Source organism: Pezoporus occidentalis, unplaced genomic scaffold (genome assembly GCF_034315485.1).
Source record: "Pezoporus occidentalis ecotype Australia unplaced genomic scaffold, CSIRO_AGI_Poc_V1 ctg5, whole genome shotgun sequence".
NCBI lineage: Eukaryota > Metazoa > Chordata > Aves > Psittaciformes > Psittacidae > Pezoporus > Pezoporus occidentalis.
Genome location: NW_026915835.1, coordinates 12782038 through 12807530, shown reverse-complemented (window position 1 = coordinate 12807530; position 25493 = coordinate 12782038). Strand labels below are relative to the sequence as shown.

The window sequence follows — 25493 nt, the reverse complement described above, 5'->3', positions numbered from 1 at the left end:
TACTTTTCCCACTTCAGCCATATTCTTTTCAAAGTGATGGTTCAATCACAGAAGTAGAAGTGTTTAAGATATTCAGTGTGTGAGGCAGTATTACAGGTTGTCTCTCAGCATCAATTGTTCTTTTTCTGCAGAAGCATATTATGAAAATATTTTATTTTCTGTTGTCCAAAGATAAAATCTTGGAGATCAATTTGCTGTATTAACAGGTATCTTATTTTTTGAAGACCTCATGATTCTTTTTAATAGAACCTATCTTAAAGAGTTCCTAAGGTGTTTCTTTGGGATATTAGTTACAGAAAGTTTGGAAGCTACTCCTGGTATTGAAATCCATGCCATTTTATTCACAATATTCTCTTGACATGCCCTCAGGCTGTGCTATTTAGTGTGAGTGAGCAATTTGGGTAGATGATTGACTTCATTTCGTGTACTGTCATTCTTCTAAATTGCCCAAGAGTGGAGAGTTGGTGGCAACTAGATTGGAAGAATACATTATTTTCCCCAAAATAGAAGCCTTCATCTGTATCATTACTTTGCATACAGTCATTTGCCTTCTCAGGTCTAAGAAGCTTTGAGTTTTGTGGAAAACAAAAAAACTGAAGGCACAAGCACAGTTTCTTAGGAGAATTTCTGCATGAAGCAGTTCCTTTTTTAGGTGCTTGTTTGTTATGAGAACTTCTGTTGAGATGCACTAGTTTCAATGAAAATTCTGTCACCATCCATAAGCATTTCAAACTGCTGGTCAAATGTGAAGATCCCCATGTAGTATGACTGTGTTTACAGTATTACCTGTAAGGTAGAAGACATAATTTCCAGAATCATTCTGTTTGATTTAGCTGTGTCTTCTCTATTCCAGCCTTCTACATTTTGCAGACAAGCCTTTAGTATTCCTCATAAATAGCCCTACTCACCTTCGTATTCAATTTTTGAGGTCAAATGACTTTCAACCTCTTCTCAGATGTGCTTCCCTTTAAAATAATTACTCATTTTAGGAAATAGGCCTGATGTATTTAATGCTGTAGTGGTTTTTCAAACTTGTCACTTATTATCTGGATTGTTAAGGTAGGAATGATCCCTGCTAAAGTACTGATTCCAGTATGTTTGGAGGTGTACTACCTCCAAAACAGTTATTGATATGTTTAGATGATTATTTAGAAAGGCATTCCAGCTATTTTCTGGGTTTTTTTGTTCCCTCAATTTTGAAATCAAAATATCAAGAAAATTAAATTTTGGACTTCTCAGGTAACGCAGGGTTCCATACACCCTCTGGTCTTTCTCTTAATTCTATGAAAAGACAATTGATAATCACCTTAAAATGCTGTAAATTCAGTGAGTTGTAAATTCTGTATTAGCATCTAATTTTTTACTAGGATTTCTAGAATGCTGCCAAAGTTATATGAATTTGCAGAATAAAGTGATGCTGTTAGGATTTTCTTGGTCTTGGTTCAAATCTGAAATGCTCTCAAACTCTTGCAAAATGCTCATATTTCTAAGTATACTTCAAGTTATGACATGGATGATAAACTGCCTTCTTACTATAGGCTTCATGTATTTCTAATGCTTACATAGAGTTTGTTGAGAATTGGCATTCATAAGTTAAAAACTAACATGCTAGTTTTTTGAAGGCCTTCTTGTGCCTCACAACAAATATATGTAGCTCTTCAAAAAACCACTTCCAGTTTGTAAGTGGCACTTAGATTTTTCTTAAATTATCTTCAGTCTGATCTTGAAAAACAGCATGATGGGATACTTTTCAAGATATTTGCAAAATGAGCAAATACTTAACCAAATCCTTGGCACAGAAATACACTTGCCAAAGCCTAATTACATGTTACCTTTCCCTTCTCATCAGTTTTTCTAATCTTTTTCTGCATGTTCAGTTGCATGTGTGTATTATTGTAAATGCTAGGGTTTTCTGTTTGGTTTGGTTTTTTTTCCTTTGGCTGCTCTTCATTTTTTAGTAAGGTGAATATAAATCTCTATTTTAAATAATTGAAATAAAATACATGTGATCCTTAAGAACCCTGCTTGTAATTTACAGTAATTTTATTGTCATGTGTCAGTTCTTTCGATTCTCCTCCCCATCTGTCTGGGAGTGGGGGGAGAAAGAAGGGGAGGGAGTGAGCGAGTGGCTGCATGGTTCTGAGTTACTGGCTGGGCTTAAACCACAACACCATGCATGGGGTGAGGTTTTTAAGTTTAGCCATAACCAGAGTTTTATGTGGCTAAATGAGATTTGTAATCTTTCTCTATTATCATCATTTAAACTTTAATGAGCACCATTTTACTCTGCCTTTCTGGAGAATGATAGGTAACAGGTTGTAGTTTTGACTGTTTTGCCCACTACAGGTGACCAACTGAGTGCCATACTGAATTCCATTCAGTCACGGCCAAATCTCCCAGCTCCTTCCATCTTTGATCAAGCTGCAAAACCTCCCTCTTCCCTAGTCCACAGTCCATTTGTGTTCGGACAGCCCCTTTCCTTCCAGCAGCCTCAGCCACAGCTTCAGAGTAAGTTTGTCAGTCTTACCTGCCTCATCAGTCCATTTCTGCAGCTTTGACATTGCTGTTCTCAGTTGCTTACCAGTTACTAATCATCCCTCAGTGCACCTTTTTAGTTTTATTTTGTTAAGTTTTTCTTGATTCAAAAGCATGCGATGTGTAATGCTCCTAAAGAAGTATACTTGTTCAACTTAAATTTCTATATTGATAGTATTTTGCTTTTGTATGTGTTCTGGAGCGTGGATAAGTCATGAGAGTGTTTTCAGTATTGTATGCAACTCTGGGTTTACCCTTAAGGTAAATATTTTATATGGTACAAAGCATTGATAATTCTTTTAACATCAGGAATGGACTGCAGTAAATTCATAGGTATTACATTTCCTCACCTTCTGAATTCTTGTTTTTGTCATCACTCCTTTGGGGATATAGCTGGACAGCTGGAACAACGCAGCACTAAATACTCATAAGTAGTCTTCTGTCTTGTAGTCTGTGAGTTTAGTGCTCATGGGATTGGCATGGACATGAAAGTTTTCACCTTGAGGTGAATAGTAGTTAACCTATTACTGATGAGAGGACAGAAACCTGTTTAGTTTTTAATTAGTGAGAAATAAAAGCTCAGCATTCATGGTGGATATCACGTATTGCAGTAAATTTTTCCTTATACACAGAACAGGTATAGCATGGGTCACAGGAATACTAGTCTTCTTCTGTCTCCCATAAACTGTCCTTCAGAAATGCCTCAGCTTTTTTCTGTGACACCCTGTTAGTTCAGTCTCCATGTCTCTGCAGTCCTGGATCTAGCCAGCTCATCTTATTGAAGTGACAGTGACATGCTTCAGATAATAACTGGATTAAAATATCTAATTCACATTTATAAAGACAATTCCTGAAAGCAGGATATTCTAAAACCTACTCGAATAAAGCAGCTGTTTGCCAGTGGCATTAGCTCACCATCACTGAGAGCTTGTGAATTGTATATTCTTTCCCATCACTTTTAGTTTTCTTCTCTTATTCAGAGTAATGAAGTCAGAGCTTATTCAGCTCTGCATCAAAAATAATCCTAAATGTCGTCTTTCAAATTTCAGATTATTTGCTCATTAGCATTTAGACCTATACTGTATGAAGAGGAAAGCTGTCAAAGTTTTTTTTCATTGGCTGCCCAACAAGATCTTGCGCAATGGATTTGTCTCTCCAACAGATGTAGATAAACTGTATTCAGTAAGCTTACATCCATGGTTTGTGTTTTAGTAAGGATCCTTTATTCAAAAGGGGATGTTTTTTGTTAAATAGGGAAAGCACTGGTAGTCTAGAATATAAAATAATAATGAAACTGGAAAAATTTTTCAAGTTTGTGTCTGATTTGGCATCTTAGCTTAGTATAAGATCTCAGTCAGTACAGTTCTTTGCCCTTTTAGCAGGTCAAAAATCATCAACCAGAATGGATATACTGTTGTACTAACTGTGACTTGATACAAGGTCTTTCTTCCAGTTTATTATCTAATTTAAGATTGATGCAGATAATGTAAATTATGCATAAAGGAGAGAAATAGTAAAAGTTTTGGTTTTGCTATGAAAATTTAAGAATAATATGAGGAAAAATTTCCAGTTTGAACTTCCTTTAGTCTTTTGCAAATTTATTACTCCTCCATCCAAATTCAGAATATTGTTAGGGAGTCCTAAGACTAAATTCATACAGTTTTTCATTTAACAGTCAAGGAAATTATGAGGGATATAGGACTCTAGATTAAGTGTTTTAAGCAGTTGTTTTACTATGACTGTATAACTATGTATGACTATATCTGTGACTTCACATATTAGAAAGTAATGGATTGATTTGCAATATAAGGTTAATTAGAATAGCAGGGCATATATGCAGTAAAAATATCGAGACAGAAAAGTTCTATTTAGGTCAAATTCTGCTGTGTGGGTTTTAATCCATGTTCAGTGCTGATGCAGTTATAATAGAACTGTAATGGAAACTGTCCATAACTGTTCAATTTTCATTCATTATTTCCAAAGTACTTTTCAGTCTCCTGTTAGCAAACATGTAATTAAAATTTAAATCCATTAAACGATGCATCCCAAGGCTCCATATCAAATCACTTGGATTGTGCCCTAGATATGCTTGCTTTTAGTTTCAAATTATGTGCTCCATCCTTAAGTGCTTCTTGCTGTAAAGTTAGATCTAAAAACTAAAATGAACATTTGTAGTTGATAACTGCTATTTTAAAGCACCTAATGGCAGTCTTAATGGTTTTAAAAGAAGTTGTGCCAGCCTAGATTTTTATGGCTGTAGAAGTTTTATACTAAATTCCAGTCTTGATTGAAAATCTGCCTAAATAGTCTACCACTTAGATTTTTCTGTTCTTCCTCAGGTATCTGTCCTCCTAGGGAGAAATTTTATTCGGAAGCATGATTCTGAGGAAAATCAGGATCATCTTGAATGTCCTCTAGGATTATTTCCTTAAGTTAGATTTTTGCAATCGGAAGAAAAACATTGGTATGATTATAAAATATGGTCTGTGTCACTGAGAGATCGTACTTTTCCTCTAAAAGTTTCATGTCATTTACTAGAACTCTGTGAGGGGCTGATTGTTCTGTACTATTTAATTCCTTTGCTAATTTTCGCACATAGTCACACAAGGGGAAAAAGCTGGGAGGTTGTTTTCTTTTTCACAGGGACAGACAAAATTAAGATGCTCTTGCCATGTAGTTTAGTTCCTTGTCAGTCTTTTATACAGCTAGAAGTCAAAAAAAGCTACAAAAGATGGCATAACCTGCATGAGTTCAAGAACAGCTGTGTTGACTTGGAAACTTAGGAAGGACTTCTTTTTCAGAAAGAGCAAAGGTTTATTGGATTATTTCAACAAAGTTGGATGGGATGGTAGAAAGAGCACAAACTTGATTATTTCAACAAAGCAGCCTGTAATTACTGCACCCTCTGAATTCTTTCTTCTGAGAAGTTTTTAGGATTATCAGTGACAGATTTCTCAGGACTGCAGCCTCACAGAGCTGCAAGATTATTAATGGTTGCTTGATTACTTTGTCTCTGAACTTTGTGAAGAATACAGAAGACTCAAATTTCTGCTCGAATTCTGAGTATAACTGAAGTGTGGAAACTTAAAGGGTCAATAAAGATCTGTTTCTCAGCCTTCAGCAGTGTGTGCTGTGTCATAAAAGTCCTTAGACGTGACAAGTCAAGGAAACAGGATCTTGCCATGCTGTCCAGGATCAGTTACCAGATTTTCACTGTTGGCTGTTGAACTCTGAACTTGGGAAGTGTGAGACCTTGAATTCACCAGTTTTTGACTTGGATGTGAGGAAACGTGGCATAAGAGTTCCTATTGCAAATGAAGAATAGATTTTTAGGCTGAAGAGGTTTTGGACCCCCCATGTTAGCCTTATCTCGCACAGCCTGTGCTTCCTGACTCATCTCAGCCCAGGCAGAAGCTGAACTGCTGTTCAGTATGTTCATAGTGAGTGTCCTGTCAGGCTGGTTCCTCACCAAGCCATGCTGGAGAGCTGCAATCAAGCATATAGCCCCACTATACATGATCATCCCTTACCATTCATGTTAGGATTTCCTATGCATCCCTGCAGTACTGTGACCATTTGCTTTTTGGTTTTGTTCCTTTCTTCTCTAGGTGCTAGTTAGCATTTAGGAACCACTGGCATTGCCTGTAGCGTTTCTGTCTGCATTTCTTAAGTTGGAGAGGGGAGGGCAAAAGACCAGCACACATATGGAGCCTAGAACCCTTCTCAGTAGTGTTTCAGTAAAATGAAGGGAGAGAATATTCTCAGCCAGGCACACTGATCTCTTCCATATCATGCTGAAATGACCCAACTGTCATGCAGAACAGCCAGAGTATTGGTTTAACTTTTTTTTCAGATGCTGTGTATTGCTGACGCATCATTCCTGAAAATTTGAGCTAAGTTAATGTTTCATACCTTGGGCTTTACAGACTTGATTAGCAAAGATATGTGTGAAGTGTACATTGTCCAAGTCAATCCGAAACCATCCCTGGGAGACTGGGATGGTAAGAAGAGCACAAACTGTGTCATGCTTTAGAAGCATATAAATATGGCTTATCACATCTTCAAAAATTGTAGTTACCGTTTATAAAATCATAGAATCTTTTTTATCTACCTTTCTAGCACAGGAATACTTAATTTGGTCAATAACCTTAAGTGGCTCAAGTGTTCATGCTCCAAGCCCTGCCTTTGGGTAAAGTTGCTAATATTTTTCTAATGATACTGTGTCTCAGCTTTTGCTCTCACTCACAGGCTCATACCCCTACTGCAACAGTATTTAATACTTTTCTCCCCTTTTCTTCCTTCTCCATCTGTCCCTATGGTATCTGGCATTTCAGGGCGTGAAAAAGATAACATTGATTGCAGTGCTTGAGGAAATTCAGCTAAAGGCCTTACTGTAGCTTCCATGTCAGTAAGAGTGAGTAAAAGAGGAATGTGTTCTTACGAAGTGGTATCCATTGCTTAGGCGAAAGGGAAGAGAAGGCCAATGCTTTCCTTCATCATCATGCAGAAAAGCAGTGGCATTTTGAAAGAAACTTTTAACTTCGCTCTCCAGAGACATTTTACCAGTTTGTTTAAAAAAGGCTAACGTGGACCAGCTGGTGGTATGTCATGCTCCTGAACTGGTTTACCAGCATTTCCTCAGAGGAAGTAAGCATAGTTGTTACAAGACTGTATCCTGCCATAGGAATTGAACTCTTACGTCTCTACATTGCATGGTTTGTAAAGCTGGAGCTGTTTCCATATTGAAGGAAAGCATGTGACTAAAGGTACACTGTCACATTCAAATGTGATGTGAGACAGACCTTGCCTACCTTGTATGTCTAGTTTTTGTAGTCTTTGAGGGTGTTTCAAAAAGAAGGCATGCTGACCAAAAAGCTGGTCCCTGTTGCTCACTATTTGTCATGGATAGATGCAGATCATTCACCAAAGCAGCACAGAAGTTATGTGGGAAACTCATTCTCTTTGAGCCAGTCCCCTTGAAATGATTGAGTAGTAGTACATTGTTCAGTATAAAACTAGATTCCAGCAATACAAGTATTCTCAGACATAGAATGAAAGAATAAAGTGTAAATGTGGATTCATGAAGATGGATTTAGTATGGATTTTCATTTAATTATTCATAGACTAGAATGCTAGTGTATCAGTTTGACATTTTAGGTTTGCTTTTGATGCTACTTTGTGGTGTTAATGTGTTTTTTCTGTATTTTAACCTTTAAAAATTGGTGGAGTGACATCCTGTTACTCAGAAGCTGTGTAATTAGTACTGGATCTCTCCAAATCATTTCTAGGCATCAAAGTAGGCAATACTGTTCTTAAATCTATGTTAATCCTGGATTAAGAAAATAGAGAGTATTTTGTTGTTTTAAAGACTGAAATTCTTACTTCAAATGTGTGAACATCTTGTTGAAGAGTCTATAGAATATAGCTCATTGCATGAGATAGGGGGTTTAATATGTTTATATGTACAAGTTATTGAATGTACTACCAGACAAAAAGCTGTCTTAAGCAGTGCAGGAATTGCAATAACTTATTTTCAATACACTTGTCTTATTCCAGTTGTACAAAGGGGTCTCTCTAAAAAAGTGTCTTCTAACATACAAAACTCTTTAAAATTATTAACGCAGTGAGAATTTGACTTATTTTTTTTCTAAATGAAGGAACAGGAATTGGAATTACAACTAAAAATTACATTATAGGAATGCAAAATGATAGATTTGAAACTTAAAAGTTCCTGCTGTTATCTCACTCCAAGTTTCATTTGGAGCTGTACCTCTAACAGATTTAATGTCAGTAGCCTCTCTACTGAAATTATCTTGGATTGCATCAGATTTAGCTTTAGCTTAAGGCAACATTATTTTTAAGGGTTGGTACAGACTTGGGTTTATGTCTATACTGTTTGATAGAGAAACTCGTCTGCTAGTTATGCCTCTTGATAATACTGAGAATCCACAGTTCACATTATGTACGTGAACTTTTCCAGAACATTACGTTATTGAGGTGCATTCAGACTTGAAAACAGGTAGTTTTGATGGGTTTAATACATTTTTCTTCATTCTTTCCAGTGAAACTTTCCAACACAAACACCTAGATTGTCTCTAATTTTCTCAAAACCAGAACTCTCATTGAATAATCTTCACATATTTTTAGACCCTAGAAGCTAATGCTGAAATCACAGATTATCTTTTATTATTTTAAAATTTAGTTCAGGGAAAATATTTTGAAGTAACTGTTTCTCAGTTAACACTAATGCAGGAGTTTAAACAATGAAATCCAAATACTTAACAAAGAAGATGCATATCATTTGAAGTGCTTGTTTTGCCTTTACTGCTTTTTCCATTGAATCTGTGCTGCTTCTGTGCAACTGTTTTCCACTGTAGAAACTCCATCCTGCTGCCTTGCTTCTCGTGAGCGTATTTACAAAACTAGTGATGTAGCTGGGCCTGCCTCTGCTATTTCATCTCTCTCTCACAAACTGAAGGGTGGGTATGCATGTCAACATAGCAAGGTTATTCAGATTTTTACATTCAAAATGTTTTTTTTTTGGTTAGTGGTTTTGGTTTGGTTTTGTTTGTTGGTTTGTTTTTTTTTTCCTCCTTCCATTCATTTTCATTTCATTCACTTAATAAAATAATGTTTTGAAAGTAAATGTTCAGCTTTGGCCTTTGTTGGGAGCTTGTTTGGTATAACCATTCAGTGTTGCCTTTCTGAGTTGCCTCAACTTCATGATAGGTGATCTGGCTAATTCTTTCTGCTTTGCAAACAGAAAGATGAGTGTTAATCTGATCTAATAAGGCCTGTTTTCAAACAACAGGCAAATGAAATATAGAAGAAGAAAGGGGAAAAAAATACAGGGTGTTTTTGTTTGCTTGCAGTTAAAGCAGTTTGCTACATGGTTATGCAGCTTTTCATTTGGGGTTTTTTGGTGTGTTTTTTTTTTTTCTGATAGTGTAGAATTAAGATTATTTATCTGTATATGTACAAATCCAAACCTTTGCTTTTTAAGTTTGTTGTTTTTTTTTTTCTTGCTGGAAGCTGCTGTTAAGCTATGTCTTTCATAAGCAGTTTCATTCCAGAACATTGTCCTACTTGATATTCACTAGTCATGCATATATTTTGAATTTGATACATTGCTGAATGGCTTGCAATGTTTTATGCCCTTGTTGACTTTTCACTATACTTTCCTTTAAAAGGAATTCTGTAAAAAGTTTCTATCTAGAGAATTTTCTCATCTGGCAGATGACCAGACCTTAAATTAATCTTTTTATTTGTTTGTGGGAAAAGTGTGTTTAAAGTAATTACTGTTTACATTTCTGAATTTGTGTATCACAAAGTAGACATCTCGAAATAGCTTGTCAGTAGAACTGGTGAATAAGTGAGCTGGCATGAGCAAAATGCTTGGAAAGAAACCTTTTAGTTTTGGGTTTGTTTGTTGGGTTTTTTTTTAGCATGAACAATCATTTCATAAATCATGATGTACCATGCTATGTTTTCCATTCCTCTTCCCCCTCCTTCCGATGAAAAAAATAATTACAGAACTCATAAGAAAAAAGAATAAAGATGGATTAGGCTCTCAAAATTTATTCATGTTTGTGATGTTCTCATTCTGCTGTTTATATTTGGCATATTGTTTCTGAATCGTAGACAAAATATTTCTTCTCTGCCTGGAGAAGTATTAACTCCTACCATGTCCTATCTCCTGGGAAGCCAGGAGAGTACCCTAGCCTTCAGGCTTGTCAAATATTCCAGTATAGGTATCCTTCACTTTTTCCTGTTACTATTTGTTTTATTATAAGCTACTTAAATACAGAGGTAGAAAAATAACTATTGTTTTGTAACTTCAGGAAACATCTGGGTTGCTAGGCTTTGCTCCAAAAAATACGTTTGTTTTTGTATTATGAGAGGTAACAGTAGGAGAAACTGCTCCTGTATATTTTCTAGCATACATATAAGGCTTCATGAGTGAGAACTGGAAGAAGATGAGTCAGATCCCATAAATCAAAAGGAAATAAACACAGATTTCCCACCTTTAACTAGTGAAAACCCATCCAGATCAGAAGGACTTAACTGTACCTTCAAGACTTTGCAGTGTAAAGTCTCACTTTGTGGAGAAACAGCTGTATTTAATTCACAACTGCTGCATTGCTCACCAGTAATTTCAACATTGCTTGTCTTAATTTTCAAAATACAATTCTCCGAGACTGTCTTCACAGAATTATTAGGAGCAGATTGCTTTAATGAGCTGCTACTTTGCATATACTTGGGTTTTATGTATTTATATTAGCTACCCATAGTTTTTATAGTTCTGTGGATTAATATATGTACAAAATCAATGTGCACAGAAACAATAAATTAATGCATCAAAGTAAGAGGACATCATAGACCATAGTTGATAGTTTAGTGGTTGGAAAAGGTGGATTAGTTTGTTGGGTGGTTTTTTAGTAGGTTGTGTTCTGGTAGCACAACATTGATAGTTTGTGGCCTTTAAAAGGTGTATACCTCAGATTATCAATGTGAATCATTTTAGGTATGTCTGTAAACCTCTTAACTTGATTTGCCTTATAGCTGTATTTACTTTCTACGTTTCCTGACTTTTGAGCATCAAAGAAAATAAGTCTGCTAATACATTTGGTCTTTCTGCAAGTCTCTTGTTGCAGTCAGGCTGTAACGCACAGAGATAATAAATAATCCCTGTTTTCTGTTGCAACTCTGGTAAACTTGGATAACTCCTGACATTTGCCTAAGGATTGTGCTTCCTTTACGAGTGTTTTTGGGTACAGAGAACTGTGCCTTTTGATACTTTCATAGTAGTGTTTCTCTGTAAATATTTCCTAAAACTTGTTTGCATGTATCTTTGGGACAAGAAATGTGTTGAAAACATTCTAGAGGAAAAGAAGGTCCCTCTCTATTTCCTTTCATTTTGCTGTGAACAGAAGCATGTGTTTGATTTTTATCTTGTGTTCAGATCTTTTTAATCCTTTTGTATTACTGTTTTCTATTATTAAAGGTATAACTGTCAAAGTATAATAATTATAAAATATACTAAACAGGTGACCGAATGAATTTCACAGGAGCTGCTAGACCAATTTCTCCATCAGGAAAATCAGACATGTCATCAAAGCATAGAGCTGACAGCAGGTCACCCAAGCTTGATGTGCGAATAAATAGAGCTGCTGCTGACCAGAAGAAACCTAGAAACACAGATGGCTTATCTGCCAGTGAGTCTCTTATGCTGAAATCAGATACTGCAAAATTGCGATCAGACTCTCACAGCAGGTCTTTGTCTCCAAATCATAACACTTTGCAAACACTAAAAACTGATGGTAGAACAACTACTGGTCTGAGAGCTGAATCTCCAGGGCCAGGAACCCGGTCATCTTCTCCAAAGACAAAGACACTTACAGCTGTTAGATCTGGTGCTAGTTCTCCACGATCCTCATCACCACATGACAAAACTCTACCTCAGAAAGCTCCTTCTCCTGTAAAAACAAAGCTTGATCCTCCTCGAGAACGCTCCAAATCAGATTCTTACACGTTAGATCCAGATACCCTTCGCAAAAAGAAAGTACCGCTAACAGAACCCTTGAGGGGCAGGTCCACTTCACCCAAACCAAAAATTACTGCAAAAGATGGAAAACCTGTTACAGAAACTGAAAATAGAGCTCCTTCCCCTCATGTTGTACAAGAAAATCTTCACAGTGAGGTAGTTGAAGTATGTACTTCAAGTACTTTAAAGACTAACAGTATTATAGATAGTACCTGTGAAGACAACACAGAATTCAGAAGTCTGGACGATGGTTCTAATAAAGTTCATTTCAGCATAGGAAAAGCACCACTGAAAGATGAGCAAGACATGAGAGCATCTCCAAAAGTGAGCCGTAAATGTGCTGGTAGACACACAAGACCCAAAAAGGAAAAATCCAGCTTTCTTTTCAAAGGAGATGGCTCCAAGCCTGTAGAGCCTGCCAAGCAAGCAATGTCACCTTCTGTTGCAGAATGTGCTAGAGCTGTATTTGCTGCATTTCTCTGGCATGAAGGTATTGTTCATGATGCTATGGCTTGTTCATCTTTTTTGAAGTTTAATCCAGAGCTCTCCAAAGAGCATGCACCGATTCGAAGCAGTCTTACTCAACAACCTGCAGAGGAAAAAGAAACAAAGTTGAAAAACAGACATTCATTGGAAATATCATCTGCTCTTAACATGTTCAACATCTCACCTCATGGACCAGATATATCTAAAATGGGTAGCATCAATAAAAACAAAGTTCTCTCAATGTTAAAAGAACCACCTCTACATGAAAAGTGTGAAGATGGAAAACCTGAAACTACCTCCTTTGAAACATCGAGCCACCACACAATAAAATCCAAGTCTCCTCTTCCATTAACATTGCAGCACTTGGTAGCTTTCTGGGAAGATATTTCTTTAGCAACTATTAAAGCAGCTTCCCAAAACATGATTTTTCCAAGTCCTGGTTCTTGTGCAGTGTTAAAGAAGAAGGAAAGTGACAAAGATAACAAGAAAACTAAAAAAGAGAAAAAGAAAAAAGAAAAGGTTGAGACTAGGCCAAGAGGAAATCTTTTTGGCGAGATGGCCCAGCTTGCAGTGGGAGGACCTGAAAAAGATACCATCTGTGAGTTGTGTGGAGAATCCCATCCATATCCAGTGACTTACCACATGAGACAAGCTCATCCAGGTAAGAGTGCATATTTTTTAATTCCCAAGTCCATCTGTAAAATATATTGCACATGCACATTTTGGTATTAGTTACTGTTATGAAAATGTGTCAGGCTGTCTTGTTTAACATTATAACACATTTTTACTATATAAACTAAAGTAAAACTTAAATGTAGAAATTACATGTTTGTATGTTATCCTTTAAGTAGTTATGGATCTAAGCTTTCAAAGATGCTCAAGCAAGTTGTTTGAAACAAGGCCAAAATAACAAGCTAACTTTACAGTAGATCTTCAGAGCAGAAACATGCCATTTATTAAACTTTAGGACTTGAAGTTGTGCTGAGAAAATTGGAAATAAAAAATATGAGATTGATTAATTAGAGTTTCTACACTGCCAAATGTTTTCTATTACTGTTCTACTGTAAATAGTAGAAAACTTCTTTATCTGCTGTGTCAGCACTGGGTATCAGTAACTTCATTTTGGGGGTTTAAAATGTATCTTAAAAAAATCCCGTCCATGCCTCTAGAAAATTTGTAAAACACAACCTCAGTCTCACATTTTGTCTCTGGATTTGGGTCCCTGATTTTTTTTTTAGGACTTTGTTTTTAGGAAAATGGAGTAAATCAGTGCTAGGTAGGCATTATCTTAGCCAGTCAAATGAGTTCAAAAGTTACGTAAGTTGTGTTTTCTTTAGAAAAGAGATTGCTAATAGAAGGAATTAGCTACAGTGTAGCTCTTAATAAATAACCTCGTTAAAGACAAAATTGTTTCTGTGTTTTCTAGTTTGTAAACATAACATTAATTATGTTAATAGGCTGAAGATGTATGAGCTTGTTTTAGCACTGTATGAAAAGTAAAACAAGATTAAGGAGCCTTATTATTCAGAGTTATGAATGCCGTGAACCTCTCTGAGAAACGGTAATCTCAAAGAAATGCACTTAATTCTCTTTTAAGCTTTGTTAGGCAGGGGGTAGGTTTTCTGTGCTAAATTATATATTATCTTGACTAATATACTGATCTTACGATCCCTTAGCTGTCTGAATAGGGAGCTGTTGGTACTTTGGATAAGTTCATAATAAAAACTTAAAAAACTAAAATGTATTTGGATTCTTTGGGTACTGGTGGGACACATGGACGTGCAGGTTTGGTTTTTTTTAATCAGTTCAGACGTACAGAAAAAGAGAAAGGCCAGGAAAAGACAAAGCATTTTCCTTCCCCTTCTCCATCCTTCTTTGACAGTAATAGATAACATAATAATAAACCTTCTTTTGAAATAACTCTTTTCCCATCTTTTTCTCAATATAGGTTGTGGCCGTTACGCAGGTGGCCAAGGTTATAATAGCATTGGGCACTTTTGTGGAGGATGGGCTGGTAATTGCGGTGATGGTGGTATTGGAGGAAGCACTTGGTATTTGGTTTGTGATCGATGCAGAGAAAAATATCTCCGTGAAAAGCAAGCCGCAGCAAGAGAGAAGGTATTTTAATCTGGTTTTCATATGCTTAGCACTCGTATCTGCTTAATAGTACTGTGTTCACAACTTGAAAATAAGGCAGGACCAGTTTAAAAAATTTGTAATGTCAGAAGATTTTGGAATATCCACTTGTGTCATTTATAGGTTTAAAATACTAAGAAACTTTGCTTGTTACTTCTGACTGGATTTCTTCCCTTCAGACAGTAGTGTTTTCAAATTTGTAAAGTAATTTTATTTTCTTATCCCAGTACAACTGCAGTATAGAATGCAGTACCTGATTTTTTTAAAGCATGTGCCAGCTCATTTAACCTTTGTTTTATTTGTTTATTGCAATATGAGTACTGTTTTAACTTTATATGCTTATAGTTTCTTTAATGAACTTAATCCTCAATATGATTGGATATAAGATGCCAAACACTGGGCAAAATAGAGCAGTTTTTAATGGGAATAGTACAAAAGATGTTTTGCTTGTATTCATCTTCCATGACCAATTTCAAATTCATGCTTAAAGCATATAAACAAGTTGATGTTTTAAGATAAGCAGAAGAATGCTAATTTAACTTCATTTTTGAAACTAGATTTTTTGAAACTTTTTGCACACAAAATTCATCCTGAGGCAAACATGAAAACTTCCATCTGTTTATTAAAAGTTTACAAAGTTAATGAAAATAGTGGAAGTGCCATTTTGTAATATAAAATATTTTATAACAGGAGGAATCAAGCAACTTTAGTATATGTGACACTGTCAGCTTCCTTGTGATGAAGTATAGTTTAAATATACATTTTTCTATTTTCTCTAGATTAAACAGTCTAGGAGAAAACCAATGCAAGTTAAAACTCCTCGTGCCTTGCCAACTATGGAAGCTCATCAAGTGATTAAAGCCAATGCACTGTATTTACTGTCACTGAGTAGCGCTGCTGAGCCCAGTATCCTCTGCTATCACCCTGCAAAGGCATTCCAGTCTCAACTTCCCAGTGTCAAAGAGGGAATTTCTGAAGACTTTCCCATTAAAATGCCATGTCTCTATCTACAGACTTTAGCAAGGTAATTAAAGGACATTTATGAATAGATTTTAATACTTAACTGTTTATAGTGTTGGATAAAAATACGTGTATAAACTAAATTAATGCGTACATAGAAAAACAGGTATTTTCCTAATTCTTAATTATCTTTATTCTTTTTTTTCCCTTTCCATGATCTTGTTCAATTTCTTACACATATTTGCTTCAATGATCAAATATACCCGGAGTACCTTTTGGATGCTAAATGTTTTTTTAACAACAGTTTAGTTTCTGCTCAAAGAATTTAGAATTTCCTGAAGAGTTTAACTTAGTGTGTTAGTACCAGACATATGTGCTGCTTTTCATTCTTCACAAAATAGTAAGAAGGAAACCAGAAGACTTGTTCTTACTTGGTATTTCTAAGTAGATTTCACTGTAGTGGCTCATGTTTTTGATGGATAGACATTTGTGCATACAATACATAATGGAAATGCCTAATACTAAATTATAGCAAAGGGTGATTCCTTCTCCCTGTTGGTTGAGAATGTTACTGTGTTTTCCACTGGCACTTTAAGTCACAATCAGTTTAAATGCATTAGGTGATGAGTTAAGGAGTGACGTTGGCTGGCAAAATGTATTGACAAAGGCCTTGCGCGTGTGTGTGTTTCAGGAATCTGTAATCCTTAATCCTAATTTAAAAATCTAATTTGATGTAGGCATCATCATGAAAACTTTGTTGGGTACCAGGATGACAACCTCTTCCAGGACGAGATGAGGTACCTGCGCTCAACTTCAGTACCTGCACCGTACATCTCAGTTACTCCTGATGCAAGCCCTAATGTCTTTGAAGAGCCAGAAAGTAATATGAAATCTATGCCCCCAAGGTACTTCCTTGTAACTCTAGGTACTACATACAAATGCTAAAGCATTACCATAACACCAATTTTAAAAAGAGCAGCCCAGATCCATGTCTGAAATCGCTTCTCTGTAGTAAAGTCTTGTGTTTGCAACCTAAATATCAAAAAAGTTTGTTTAGAAATTGGTACAGTCTCTTAGCATACCTCAGGGAAATTTATCAATCGATCCATTCCAGGCCTGATTATTTCCCCGTAGACACAAATACAATTTTTCCAGAATCTTCAGAACTACAGAACTGAAGAACTGATCTAAAGAGCAATGGTCCAAGGATCATAGCTGTTGCAGTGTTTTTCCCCCTGTACTTCTATAACATAACTGGCTGGAGTGCAGATTAATGGCTTTTTTGAAAGGAAGTGGCAGTTATCTTTCTTTCAGGATCTCATTCTGAAGGGAAGTTTGAAGACGAGGAAATTTCATCACCTTATGTTTTCCAAAGTAAATGTTGCTGATTCTTTCTGTAAAAAGTTAAAATAACACTGAAGAAATTATAATTTTGTGTTATCTGGGACCAGGAGTGCTAGATGGTTTCTGTCAGGTTAAGACAGTTTCTTACCTCATTAAATTTACTCTGATCTAATTAAAGCAATTATAGGGGGACAAAAAAAATAAGGCTCTTACTGTTTCTTAATAATAGCCCGAAATCAACTTAGATGCTCTGTGTTTTCAGGTGTCAGACAGCGATTCCTCATAATGAGGATGTAATGAAGAGAAAATTTGCTTTTAATCTGTTTTTATTTCAATCTGTTACATTTTATACTGATTGCAAGAACAGTTTATTGGAATACTACAATCTACAATGTAGTCTTTTCAGAAATAGAACTTTTCTGACAAAACTCCTTAAGAGTGCATCATATTGGTATATTCCTTTATTAAAACTGGGGACACTATGGTCTCCTGAGGCTTATAGGGACAGCAGAAGCTGGGAGTTCTTTTGCAGACTGTAAGAAGTCCACTGAAGGTAAGGAGTAAAACATGTCAGAGGCGTAGCCATAGCAATTGAATATTGTCTTTAAGGCTAATAATGTTGCTTCACATAAAGTCCTAAATTTCAGTTGGCTCGCATATTAAAAATTCACCCCATAGATATTTTCATGTGCATTCTCAGGGCAAATTTGGTCATGTTGGTTTAGTCATGATCTGAATGTTTATGTTCTCTCTAAAAAATACCTAAATTCTTGGAACTTACCATGTACATTATTACATTTGCTTATAAAGCACTTTGCATGCGTTTTCACAGTGTGTAATTCTAATACTTATTCCTTCTTTTCCAGCATTTAAACAGTTATTAGGTGCATAAGAAAAAGTTTCATGAAGTAGTAACATTGCCATTATGAAATGCATGTGTCTTTATTTTAATAGTTATGTCAAATTCAGGTATACCCTATATATTCATTAATGGATCTGTAACTTCACTGATTTCTTTGTAGTTTGGAAACCAGTCCAATAACAGACACAGATCTTGCGAAGCGTACAGTCTTTCAAAGATCATATTCAGTCGTTGCATCAGAATATGACAAACAGCACTCAATTTTGCCAGCACGTGTAAAGGCAATCCCTAGGAGACGAGTCAACAGTGGAGATGCAGGTAAGAACACAGACATCAGAAGCAGGAGAAAAAGTATTCAAGGGTATGGCACTGGGTTTGCAGTTCTTCTTGGAAACTGTAGACAAATAGAGGTTTTTGTAACTACATGTAATGACTTTTATTTTTATTTATTAATAAACTTATCTGTTTGTTAATCCACACAGAATTAGCCTAAAAACAGTTGAGAAATTACTGTGGTTCTGAAATTTGTGGTGCATCATTTGTGCTTGATGTAAAAAGTTAAAGTGGTATTTTCTTTCTCAGTTGAAACACTGTTTTACCACATTGTTTTTTTTTAACGCGTTTTCCTCATGGAAAAAATTAATTCAAATATCAATCCTAAGATTGCTCTGTTGCTTTTTATTTTTACTGTAGCTATACAATTAAAATGCGCAAAGAATCTAATGTATGCATGTTTTTATGCTTTTGAATAGAAGTGGGGTCCTCTCTCCTGAGACATCCATCTCCTGAACTTTCTCGGTTAATCTCCGCCCACAGCTCTCTTTCCAAAGGAGAGAGAAATTTCCAGTGGCCAGTATTGGCATTTGTAATCCAGCATCATGATCTGGAAGGACTTGAAGTAGCAATGAAACAAGCCTTACGGAAATCTGCTTGCCGAGTCTTTGCCATGGAGGTATCAACATACTAATGGATCTTGTGTGATTAAAATAAGACATTTTTTAAACTTTTTCTCAGGTTTCTTTTAAAAATTAACTTTTGATGTGCAGTAACCCTATTCTGAAAGTTCGCTTACTAATATTAGTCACTCTTAAGTGTTGTTAATAGGGAAGTATGGCCTGTAAACCTTCAGTTGTTTATCTGTCATGTAGAAAATGTCTGATGAAAATATTATTAATCAGTTACAGAAATACTGTTTTCTCCTCACTTGCTGAACATCTTCCTGGTTCTACTTACCTTTTTAAGGTCTTTCCTTTTTCAAATATTGGACTGAGTATTCTTTCTTTAGAATTGTTTTGATGTTGGTAATATCTAGATACTTCATAACTTCCTTCTGATAAGGGTGAATGCTACCCGTGTTACTTAATAGTGAATGAGCAGCCAAAAAAATCATTAAAGATTAACTAAAGATTAATTGCTTCAATAAAAGCTGAGGCCATCTTTTTTTTTAATTTCAGCTAAGCTTTAGTAGCATTTCTTCTGAACCTGTATACAGGATGGGTATTTTTCAGGCATTTGTAACATGTGAAAATATAGGTGGATTTTCTCAGATAAAGTACCACACCTCTATTGTTAAACACCACCCATCAAATTTCCAAACATCAATGTGCAGCAATATTGCAGCTTTTAGAAGAACATATGAATGTTACAATTAAAAAAAAAAACTTTTCCCCCATTATGTTAATTTTTTTGTGTCTGATTATTTTTTTTTTATTAATTTTGTCAATGGCAGAGACCAGACAATGAAACCAAATCTCAGCCTAGAGAGTTCTAAATTAAAAAGGATATTTACTTTGTTAGCCAATTTGGTTAGGGAGGAGTGCTTATTTCATCCTGTAATTGTGCCTAAAAATACATAAGAACTTTGCCTTTTTTATCCTTAGAGCTTTTGACAAAGAACTTATTTTTGTGTATGGTGTTTCTCCATTACTTTGCTATGTCCCCTGTAATATAGCTGTCATTTTAATAAACTGTTTCAGCCTCTCACTTGAAGACTTTACTTGAGTGTCCAAAAGCAGCAGTGCACCTCCTTACTTACATAAATAGTTTAAGAAATGGTTTTACTCCAGGTTTCCTTAACCGATTGATAACTCTTTGTGTGTATTTTATTTTAGGCTTTCAACTGGCTTCTTTGTAATGTCATTCAGACAACTTCTCTTCATGATATTTTGTGGCATTTTGTGGCTTCCCTGACTCCTGCACCTGTAGAGCCTGAAGAAGAGGAAGATGAAGAAAATAAATCAAATAAGGAAAATGCAGAACAAGTGAGCCTTCATTTCGAAAATACAATGTCTCTGTTGATTTTGTGGTTTATTTATTATGTGTTGAAAAAAACCCAAACAACAACAACAAAACTAATCCTCTCTTTGTGAAGCAGAACCTTAATTATGTAATAAAAATTCTTAGTCTCAAATTGTAGTTGAAGTCTTTTGATAGTTACAGATAAATAATTTTTTCTTTTACATTGCCAGATTAGGGAAAAAAAAACAACAAAACAACAAAACAAAAGGCGAAAACATAAGCAATTGCTGATCCAGAAACAAAACAAATTACTGTTGGCTTTTTATTCTTGCTTTGTCCCTCCCCTCTCCTCCCCCCCCCAAAAAAAAGACCAGATGAAAATGTTTTGAGAGAAGCTTTGTTCTTTGGTCTGTTGTGTCTTACAGTGCTTTAATTATATATACACTACAGACAGAAAAATCTACAGTTAATGTTGCATGTAAAAAGGTATGGCCTACCATGTCGTTCTTCCAAAAAGTATCTTCAATCTCTTCTAGATTTAGCTCTGATTGAAAACATAATCATGTCCACAGTTAATAGCTGAAGAAATCATGCTTGTGTTGTCAGTAAGTCAGGGTAATTTTTATCTTCAAATCTAATTCATCTTTGAAATGAGAAGTTCTGAAATGAGTCTTTTCAGCATTGCAGCCCTGGTACACTTCTGTAGTCATTTACAGAACAACTGTATTCTTGTCTTGATTTTTTTCTGGCATATCAGCTTTCCAATGTTACTGTTTCAACATGCAGAATTATAATTCAACTTATTACCAAGTGTGCCAAATTCTTTTATGTATACATTAAAGCTGATTTGCAGTAGCTCTGTGTATTATATTCTGAAGATTGTTCTTATGCTTGGCTCCAACAGTTTTCTGCCTGTAATAATTTCAGCTGCTACATCAAAAGCACAGCTAGAGTGAGGGAGATGTGTTGTGACCGGTCCTTATCGTGGTCAGCCTCCAGAATAAGAGTCTTTACTGTATAAAAGAAATATTGTCTTAGCTGTAGTTTGGATAATTACTGACTGAAAGATAAAGGATACTGGAAGGGAGTGTTAAGTCACTTCTGCTCTGGTGAGAATGCTGCTTCTCTGTTGATGTAATGAAGGGGAGAATTAAAAAAGTCCCCTGGGTTTTGTGGTTCAAGCAGGATCAGATTTTCTTTTAATAGAGTAGCAGGGGAAAGAGTTTCTATCCTTCATAGATAAGTCTGTCCTTGCCTTTTGAAATAGGATATCATGATCAGAACCTCCTTCTCCTTTCTCTGGTAATCTTCCTCATAACACATCTTGTTGGACCTTATACTCCTTAGTCCTCTGCCTTTGTACTTGCTGCTCAGTGGAACTTGTCCCACTGCACAACCATTCTGATACTGACACACCTTAATTAAGAATCATAATTGCCACAGCTCTGAAGAAATAAGGCATCTGATAACCTTAGCTTCATTACCAAGTTTGTTATGGCTGGGATTTGCTGCTCAAAAAAGTTGTTATGAACAGCTGGAATAAGTTACTATTTTTCTAGTTTGTTTATTTTCAAGTTTTTGCAACACAATTTTTCACATCTTTAATTCATGACAAATATATGGCAGTATGCAGAATACTTCCCAAATTCCTTGTTAGGTGTTCATATATGAAATGTTATTGTAAAAATTCTCTGACAGGAGCTGCTTTGAAATTTACATTCGTTATAGGATTGTTGCAGTTACTCTTCAACCAAATACCATAAATATTTTTATTTCTACTTATTTAACCTATTTTCTCTAAAGTCTCTTGACATACAAATTGCTTTGCATCTTAGGAAAAAGACACAAGAGTATGTGAACATCCTCTGTCAGATATAGTGATTGCTGGCGAAGCAGCCCACCCATTACCCCACACATTTCATCGCCTGCTCCAGACAATCTCTGATCTTATGATGTCTCTTCCCAGTGGTAGTGCATTGCAGCAAATGGCCTTAAGGTAAGCACAAATGAAGAAAAATCTTAAAAGACTGGAAACACTGTAACATTATATATGAAAAGATTTTGTAATGTAGATAGGAAGTTTGAGGCAACTGTGTGCATGTGTAAAAAGGAGCATGTCTTTACTTACATGTAGGAAAGATATATGATCTCTGTATGTGTTTATACATATGAATAATTGTATAAAAAGTTGTGTAAAGAAAAACATATTTGCTCTTACATTCTTTATTATATCCACTATAAAAAGAAAAAAACATCATAACCAATGACCAACTGTTAAAATTTAGAAGTTTATTGCTGTCTTCCTCAAAATGATGCGTGGAACCACTTAAGGTACTGCAAATATTTGAAGTTAAAGGTTTATAGAAGATACTTTGAGAAACAAAAATGTAATTGTTCCACTGGTGGGTTGTGTCTTTTAAACAATATGTAAAATTTCAGATTGCACTTAATATGTTTTCAGGTGCTGGAGTCTCAAATTCAAACAGTCGGATCACCAGTTCCTGCACCAGAGCAATGTTTTTCATCATATCAACAATATTTTGTCTAAATCTGATGATGGAGATAGTGAAGAAAGTTTCAGTATCAGTGTTCAGTCTGGTTTTGAAGTCATGAATCAGGCAAGTATTACAGCACTCAGAAGCGGAGATCAGTTGTGAACAGCCTGTACTACTTATGATAATTCTGTTTAAATTAAACTTTTTTTTTTTTTTTTTTTGCACTGTAGTATTTCCTTGAATGTGTCTTAGTTTGGAATCTTGTTGCTGATATTCAGGTTCTCATGCTTGGCTTCAGAGTTTCAAATATTGACCCTTAGCATGTATGTCACTCAAACCTAAACTCTGGAGTAATGCTCGTAAGAGTTTGTTTGCAAGTAAAGTAATTGGGGATCTCTTATAGTTCATTTAGGTAATTCATTTGGGTTCTTTGAGTTTAATTCATCTTTTAAATGCTGTGTACTTCTAGTTTGTACTTGCTTAGATTTTTTTTTTTTTCTTCTGTTATTCTGAGGAGCACAAATTAATACTCCTGATGAATATCTTTAAAATGTTTTCTTCTTCCTATATTTATATTAATAAATGTATTTATTAATACATTTAGGCATTTCTTAATATATTCAGCTGTTAGGTATTAATACTTCCTTTGTTTAAAGGGCTGAATAATTTGAACCAATAAATGACAAATTTATTCTATGAATCAAAGGGTGTGTTCCTCAGAACAGAAGTGTCTATATAGTTTTAAGAATTGTAAATAATGCCTATATTTGGGCTTACTTTCAGATATTGTAGCAATTTCCATTTGTTTTCACAGGAACTCTGTATAGTGGTTTGTCTAAAAGACCTAACCAGCATTGTTGACATTAAAACATCAAGCCGACCTGCCATGATTGGTAGTTTAACAGATGGATCTACAGAAACGTTCTGGGAGTCAGGAGATGAAGATAAAAACAAAACTAAAAACATCACAATTAACTGTGTAAAAGGAATTAATGCACGTTATGTGTGTGTTCATGTAGACAATTCCAGAGATCTTGGGGTAAGAGGAGAATGAAATGAAATGTCTCTTAATTGAAGGTGCATAGTCAAAGCTGTATGCATTTATCAATCAAGAACCACCATTTTCTTTGTCCAGTTCAGTTTGTAATTCTAATTTAGAACCTCGCAGTTCAAAATAAACTTTGTAATTCCTGTGGTTTTGAAAGCAGTACCTGGTAGAATCAGACCAATCCAACTGAATTTGCAGTTTGCATGAACCCATGACTGGGAAACTTAGTTCTCAGTGGCATGTTCAATTTCAAATGTGTTCTCAAGCATTTAATATTTTCGTAAGTTACTTTTCCTGCTCACAATTTCTATAGAAACATTCAAATAAGGAGTTTTCATCAAATCCAAAGTATTTTCTAGACTTACTTCATGTTTACATGTTTATTGATCTGTGCAGTGATGTTACAAGTCTGTCTTTATTTCAGCTACAGCTTTTAATAAGGGAGCAGATTACACTCTTTATTTTTTTTGAGAGAGAGCTGTGCTTTGGAATTCTTTGTCTTGGTTTTGATCATTTTTAATCATTTTTCATTAACAAAACAGCTTGTCTCTTCTATGAATGTACTCTCAATACAGAAGAAATAGTCAGAATGGTCCAGGTGAAGTGTTTTGTTCTTATTTTGCTTGTCTGTTGCAGAACAAAGTGACTTCAATGACCTTCCTAACTGGCAAGGCGGTAGAAGATCTGTGCAGAATAAAGCAGGTAAACATTTTAATAGTTGACACTGAAAAATTGCTGTTATTTTTTTGGCTGTATGTTGCAGAGAAAATTCTAAGTAAATTGCTTCCATTCTTTACAGTAGATAAATTACATTACAGGTTATCAGGCATTGTAATATTCTTGGAAAATACGGTAGTATTAATGATGGAATTCAATCATATATACTGAATATTGTCATAGAATCATAGAAAGGTTTGCGTTGGAAGGGACCTTAAAGATCATCTAGTTCCAGTCCCCCCCTGCCATGGGCAGGGACACCTACTAAGTGTTGATCAAGCTTTTACTCTTTTACTGAAACAGAACAGGGTGATATAAAATCTTCCTTAGATTTTTTTTTTTTTTTTTTAATTACTATAGCTGGAAGAAAAAGCATCAAAGAAAGGAGAAGGGATCACCTAGAAAGTTAAAAAAAAAAGACTGTTTAGGTTGTGTTTTATAAGGATCAACAAGCTGTTTGATTTCTTTTAGGGTACTTCTATTTGAATATACCTAAAATACTTGCACTAAGTAGTGCTACTCATTATTCAATATTCTGATGCCCGGCTTAGTGTTAAACTGCCTTTGCCTTTTATCTGCTTCATGGAATCATTTTTCATTAGAGAAATGCAGTTTAAAAGTTAGCAGAATGCCATCAGAAAAGAGAAATCATTTATCCTCAGCACAAGTTTTTCTAGTTACATGATCTAATACATATTTATAGCACACATCCGGCCATTTTAATTCTTCAGGTAACTGAAGACTTCTGTATTGAAACTCAAGTTCAGAATGGTATTCAATCTTTGTACTTCTGTTGCTCAGCCATGTGAGAGTTGCATAGTTTTTACACATAGAACAATGTATTTTGAACAGCGTGTTTTGACACTGATGTGACCCATCAGATACCTAAGGTTTCAAGCAAGCAAGCGCTCAAAACTTTATTATTTGGATTATTGACAGTCAGTGATAAAATTCTTCAGGAATACACATTTTCTTATTGCAGAGAGACAGTTTGCTTTTCTCTGCCTCGTAGCCTCAGAAAGCATTTAAGGCAGAGATACAGCTCCAAAAGATGTTACCAATCTGAACAAACAAAACTTCGGTATAGTGGGCTCATATTAAACAGTGAAGTGTGAGTGTGCATATAAG

The 25493-nt window shown here is 35.4% G+C and overlaps 1 protein-coding gene across 12 annotated transcripts in view; it reads left to right on the top strand.

Annotated features, from left to right (window-relative positions):
* Positions 1 to 25493, top strand: part of MYCBP2 (MYC binding protein 2) — a 182715-nt gene that overhangs the window by 135019 nt on the left and 22203 nt on the right. For 7 of the 12 annotated variants that reach the window (XM_062636926.1, XM_062636928.1, XM_062636931.1 and 4 more), the window contains 13 exons: positions 2323 to 2508; positions 8913 to 9014; positions 11583 to 13226; positions 14514 to 14683; positions 15481 to 15725; positions 16399 to 16566; positions 18028 to 18185; positions 18620 to 18819; positions 19979 to 20128; positions 21941 to 22101; positions 22567 to 22723; positions 23415 to 23639; positions 24285 to 24350. In XM_062636926.1, coding sequence (XP_062492910.1) covers positions 2323 to 2508; positions 8913 to 9014; positions 11583 to 13226; positions 14514 to 14683; positions 15481 to 15725; positions 16399 to 16566; positions 18028 to 18185; positions 18620 to 18819; positions 19979 to 20128; positions 21941 to 22101; positions 22567 to 22723; positions 23415 to 23639; positions 24285 to 24350 — 3632 coding nt within the window. The remainder of the gene's footprint in view (positions 1 to 2322; positions 2509 to 8912; positions 9015 to 11582; positions 13227 to 14513; positions 14684 to 15480; positions 15726 to 16398; positions 16567 to 18027; positions 18186 to 18619; positions 18820 to 19978; positions 20129 to 21940; positions 22102 to 22566; positions 22724 to 23414; positions 23640 to 24284; positions 24351 to 25493) is intronic. The other 5 variants (XM_062636930.1, XM_062636932.1, XM_062636923.1 and 2 more) reach the window with 4 other exon arrangements.